Raw genomic sequence first — 5,690 nt, forward strand, 5'->3', positions numbered from 1 at the left:
TAAAAAAAATTGAAAAAATATCGAAAATTAGCGATTTTTAAATTTGTAATTTTTTGGGGGATTTCCCCCGTTTACGGGGAACGAGGGAATTTTTTTCAATTTTTGAGGGTAATGTCTTCGACTAGATACGATTTGTGATCTTTTGACATATTGTTCATCAAAATCGGTCCAGCGAGAGCTGAGATTGAGCGTTCACAGACACAAAAAAAAAAAATTAAAAAAAAAACACATCATAGTAAAATTAATACCTTCTCAGCTTCGCATCGAAGCTAAAAATACATCATAGTAAAACCAATACCTTCTCAGCTTCANATACATCATAGTAAAACCAATACCTTCTCAGCTTCACATCGAAGCTAAAAAAAAAACATCATAATAAAATTAATACCTTCTCAGCTTCGCATCGAAGCTAATAGTTATTAAGTGAGCATATTATAAAATTTTATTACAATTTTTTATAGATAGGACATATTATTTCTAATAACCATGATTTTGTTATTTTTTCTTTATGCTACAATTCTCTGATTAATTCCTTTATTTCATTTATCAATTCTTTACCACAGTATTTCAAGAGTTCTATAGCTAAACCATCTTCACCTAGTGATTTGTTGTTTTTTAGTTCCTTATAGCTATACTAATTTCTTGATCTGTTGAATACTTTCCAAATTATTTTGCAATTTCTTCTTCATCTGTTTCAAGTGTTCCACGTATTATCATTTATTGATTTGAAGTCAGGCACTTATACAATTATTTTTATTTATTTTCATTAGGTTATCTAAAAATTAAATAATAAAAGAGATGTAGCGTAAGCTAATAAGATAATATCTAATAAAATTTTATAAAAATAAAGTATTTCAAGGAACGTAGAGCCCGTTAATACTCACGCGGGTTCGTTGTTTTATTTTGTCCTAAGTCAGGCCTTGTCGAGGATAAGAAAAAAGGTGAGTAGACTGTATGAATGAATAAAGAATGAATTTTCAAAACATATAACAATAAAAAGTTTTATACATGAATCATGAAATGCTATTGAATGCAATATGAGGACAGCTGATGTGAGCATAGATGATGTGGAAGATCGTGTCAAGTGTAAGTTTAGGATAAGGGTGGCCGACCCCAAGTAGTTGGAATTGAGGAGAAGAAGTAGAAGATACATGAATCATAAAATCTTATTACACTAATGTAGATAACAGGGACACTTAATACTAATGTCACAATGGCACTGATATAAAAATTATAAATTAAAAATGTCAATAAATCTTAAAATGAAGATGAACAAGCATTTGTTGTCAATTGAAGTCGAGTGCAAGTAGCTGACCAACCTGTACAATATGCTGTGAAGGTACTGTGATGTACCTCAGAAAATAAATAGACCCAACGGCGATTTACAAAATGTTGCGACAAATGCAAAGTTGATATTTTACTTTTACAACAAAACAAATATAAAACTATGGGCTCGCAAACGCCATAGAGCTTATAACTATAAACGCGCTAAGATGGCGGCGGCAATGTAGACATAGAGAAAAGATCATCAACAACTCGGTGTAGTACAACGATAGCATAAATAATCACAACACACAATTCCTCGACAGCATATTCGACCGTTGTGTATCCAACAGTATTGTTTTCAATTTTATTCAATTTTATATTCAATAAAAAAATTAGAAACGCTATATATATTTTTTTAAACACTTAAATGTTCCACTATTATAATTCATAAATATATAATTTCGCTAGGCCAGAATTTTAAAACGGCTGAAAAAAAAATATCACGTTGTTTTCCAAGATATTTTTAAACTCAAATATAATAGCATACATACATTTATATATATATAAATTTTATTAACTTCTTTAAATTTTTATGTATTTAATTAAATAAACATTGTATAACATATAAAAAATATATTCAATTTATTTAAGGCATTGACATCTTTTTTATTCGTTGTAATTACAACTTAATTTTTTTTGGAGTGTTAAAGAGATTTTTGACTACTGTCTTTTTTACACTTACACATCATTTAACTTAAAATGATTACGAAATTTTGTCCACTTTTTTTTTTATTATTTTGTATATATTCAACACATCTATGTAAGGCAGATGTTTCTTATAAAACTTATGTTATTAATGTATTGAATCACATTCGAAATGAAAAAGCATTGGAATCATTAAAACATATTGTGGTTAAAGACAATACTATTGAAAATTTAATTGAATACTGGGATTTTAATAAACCTGTGACTACTTCGTCAGTCGAACTGACACTCAAATTTATGATACATTTACTAAATTACAGGTTCAGCGAGATCCTTCAATTATTTCAGTATAAATTTGTGTTTGCTTTAGAAAATTGTCGAAGAAGTTTGGACAGTCAACAACGTGATGATTTTGTTGAATGTGTTCAGCAAATGTATTATACAATAAAAAATTCAAGAACAATGTTTTACTGCTTGTATGATATTGTAGAGTTTTTGTATAATTTAGATTTCAAACTCTTAAATCCTTTAATAAACGTTTCTGAGTCAACAGTCAAGATTTTTAACATTTATAAAAAATTCACTGAGTTGATAGCTACAAAATTCCAACCAGAATTTTTGGACAAAAATCAAAATCCAAATTTTGATGTAGCATTAAATATACAAGTTTACATGACAAATTTTTGCAGAGATATAGCGGTACCAAATATTAACTTACTTTGCACGATCACTAATCAATATTGTGGTGTTTTTCCTAATAATATACCATATGATTTATTTATTTTGTATGGTGACGCAGAAAAGGTTAAAGAATTTTCTATTATTTATTCTGATATGAAATATGTATGTAATGACCTTAATTTATTGTATAAAAATGTTATCGAACATGTAAATAAAAACTTGGGATTTGAAAAATTGTTGTACGATAATAACAATACGTAAGTTTTATAATTTCATCAAATAGATTTTATGTATAAAGTAATCAATTTACAGGTTAAAGTATAAACAGTCATCATTAGTTTAAAATAAATAAAAAATGGTCGAAAAAAGTTTTTATATTAGCTTGTAACTTAAAATATTTTCTGTGCCTTACATTCCCCCATTATGAATTTTTAAATTCGCCATGTAAAGTCTCATTACAGTAGAATTAAATCAATTATATTAGTAATGGTATAAATTGATTTAACCTGAATAAATTACATATTTAATATATAAATGAAAAAAAAAAATGATTTCCATTTCTATTATTCTATATAATTATTGTAGTTTGTTATATATACTTATAGTATTAAATATTTTTTTTTATATCTCTGTGGATTATTTTAAATTAAAACAGATTTATTAATTAAAACAGTAATATTTTACCGAAAAAATTACTTGAATTCCTTTTAATTAATTACAATATTTTTATCAAACTAAACAGAATTTTCTTTATTTAGAATTATACCACCTTTGTTAAATGAGCAAATGTGTCGAGAAAAAGTTATTGCATTAATTAATAAAATAATAAAAAATTGGAAACAAGAGTTTAAACATATAAAAATTTTCTCAAGAAAAGACGGCTATATTAGTTCTGATTCTATATTACAAGGCGACATTAACAACTACCAAACTTTTAAAACTAAACAGATTCAAGTTTCTCATCTAATACGATGTAAGTTTACTGAAATATTTCAACATTTTTACATAACATTGAATGTTTTAATTAAAATATGCAGCAAAGAGGAAGTAAAAAATAATTTATCATTCATTGACTATTTAAGGAACCTTTACAAAACTATCGAAAAATCATATATTTTGTTTAATACTATGCTACCAATTTTGGAAACATTTATAAATGGATCAAATAGTTTGATTATTCCTGGTCCTAAATTGGGTATAGAGTTTCAAATTAGGGAGTACGTTAGTTTTATTGAAAATGAAAACAATTTGATGTCAATAAATTTAGAAAATATATACGATATAAATGACCTCATCAGTGAAGAAATCATAATTAATTACTACCAAAAGCTGTTTAACTATTGGTCAAAGAACCTTTCTATAAATTGGCTTTCATTTTATGAGCGTACATCTGTATATTGTGAATTAAATTCTAATTTTTTTAAAAATCCTGATATAATGATTGATCATTTCTTGAAAATTCATCCATCAGGTCATCAAGACATTGGACAAATACTTATTCCCATATGCAATTATTTTAATAAATATCTTGAAAATATCATCAAAAATGAGTTAATAAAAATAAGTCCTTATTAAAAAAATGTATATTAAATAAATATATTATGTTAAATTCCGATAAATTCTTATTATATTGTTAAATTTATCAACATTATAAAACCAATGATAATTGTGGAAAACTCATAAATTATAAATTGCTAATTTATTTATTTTTCATATAATTAAGCTAGAAAAACTTTTTCTTGTTATTGAAAATTATATCACATTGCTATAGTAGAGTTTTTTTAGAGAAGTTAATTTTAGAAAAAATTCTTCAATATATACGTGCAATTATATTATATATAATTATATATTATATTAGTATATTTTAACAAAATTTTATTATTTTCTGTTAATATTATTCAAAGAAGTTTTTCAATATTATGGTAAATAGACCAAAATCTTTTCTTACATGCTCTTACATGATATAGTACTTTAAATAAAATTTTTTTTTTATAATATTTTATATCTCTACTTGATTATTTTTCATTTGTTAATCTATTACAAACTGAAGTATATAATAAAGAATAAAGTTTAATGATGACGCAATGTTTTTTTTTTTTATTATTATTCCATACTTGTAACTTATAGTATTTTGTAATATAAAGGCACTAATGTAATAACCAAATTACGCTTTCAACTATTATATAAAAATTTCACGAAACAAAAAAAATTTGCTTGACATTAACAAAAAGCTTAAAATATATGATTGTTATAATTTTACTGTAAATTGTCTAATGTGTCTATTTTTTGCCATAGTGTATTGTGAATGCAAAAAAATCAAATTTTGTAAAAGGGTACTTCAAAGTTCTGAACTATGAAACAATTACATTTTGTGATACTTAGTTTTTTTTGCATTTATATTAAGTTAAAATCGAAAATTACAAATAAAGTTTGTATTTTGAGATAAAGAATATTAAACTGCATTTAATTATACTATAACTTTATGGTACAATTTCGTGATATTCTAAGTTAACATCATGAATTTTCGATGTATGGTCTTTTTGACTTACAAAGTAATATGTATACAGGCAAAATTTTGATAAAAATACTAAAGAAGCTAAAAAAAACAGCGCGTTTTACGAGTACATACAAGGATGAAGTGTAACTTCTTTTGGTCATTCAACTGATAGAATATTAAGTTTTTATTGGGATAAAATAAAAAAATACAAGTAAATATTTTATTTTCAATTGAAATTGTGTCTTTGCCAATGTGTTTAATCACGAAAGCGAAGTCGCATAATTTTCATTGACGTGTATAACTTTAGTTAAGGTGTAACATCGCGACGCGTCGATCGGATCATCGTAAAATTAATTATTGCTTTAAATAAAATTACTTTTATTTTCGAAAATACAGTACTAAATTATAATATAAAATATACTTTACAGTCGACTATGATGCCGACCGTGACGCTTGATAATCTGTTTTTTTTTCGGACCCTCTATAAAGAAGTTTCACGTCAAATATAAAGTTATCTGACAAAGGGTACTTTATTTTAATA

The 5,690-nt window shown here is 25.2% G+C and overlaps 1 protein-coding gene across 1 annotated transcript; it reads left to right on the forward strand.

Moving 5' to 3' along the window:
* The first annotated feature begins 1,950 nt into the window (after positions 1-1,950).
* On the forward strand, positions 1,951-4,383 carry LOC126894729 (uncharacterized). Its single transcript, XM_050665949.1, has 2 exons — positions 1,951-2,909; positions 3,411-4,383. Exons 1-2 carry the CDS (start codon positions 2,026-2,028, stop codon positions 4,225-4,227), a joined length of 1,701 nt encoding a protein of 566 aa, XP_050521906.1. The 5' UTR covers positions 1,951-2,025; the 3' UTR covers positions 4,228-4,383.
* The last annotated feature ends 1,307 nt before the right edge of the window (positions 4,384-5,690 follow it).

Source organism: Daktulosphaira vitifoliae, unplaced genomic scaffold, assembly GCF_025091365.1.
Source record: "Daktulosphaira vitifoliae isolate Bord-2020 unplaced genomic scaffold, ASM2509136v1 Scaffold_1, whole genome shotgun sequence".
In the NCBI taxonomy this organism is placed as follows: domain Eukaryota; kingdom Metazoa; phylum Arthropoda; class Insecta; order Hemiptera; family Phylloxeridae; genus Daktulosphaira; species Daktulosphaira vitifoliae.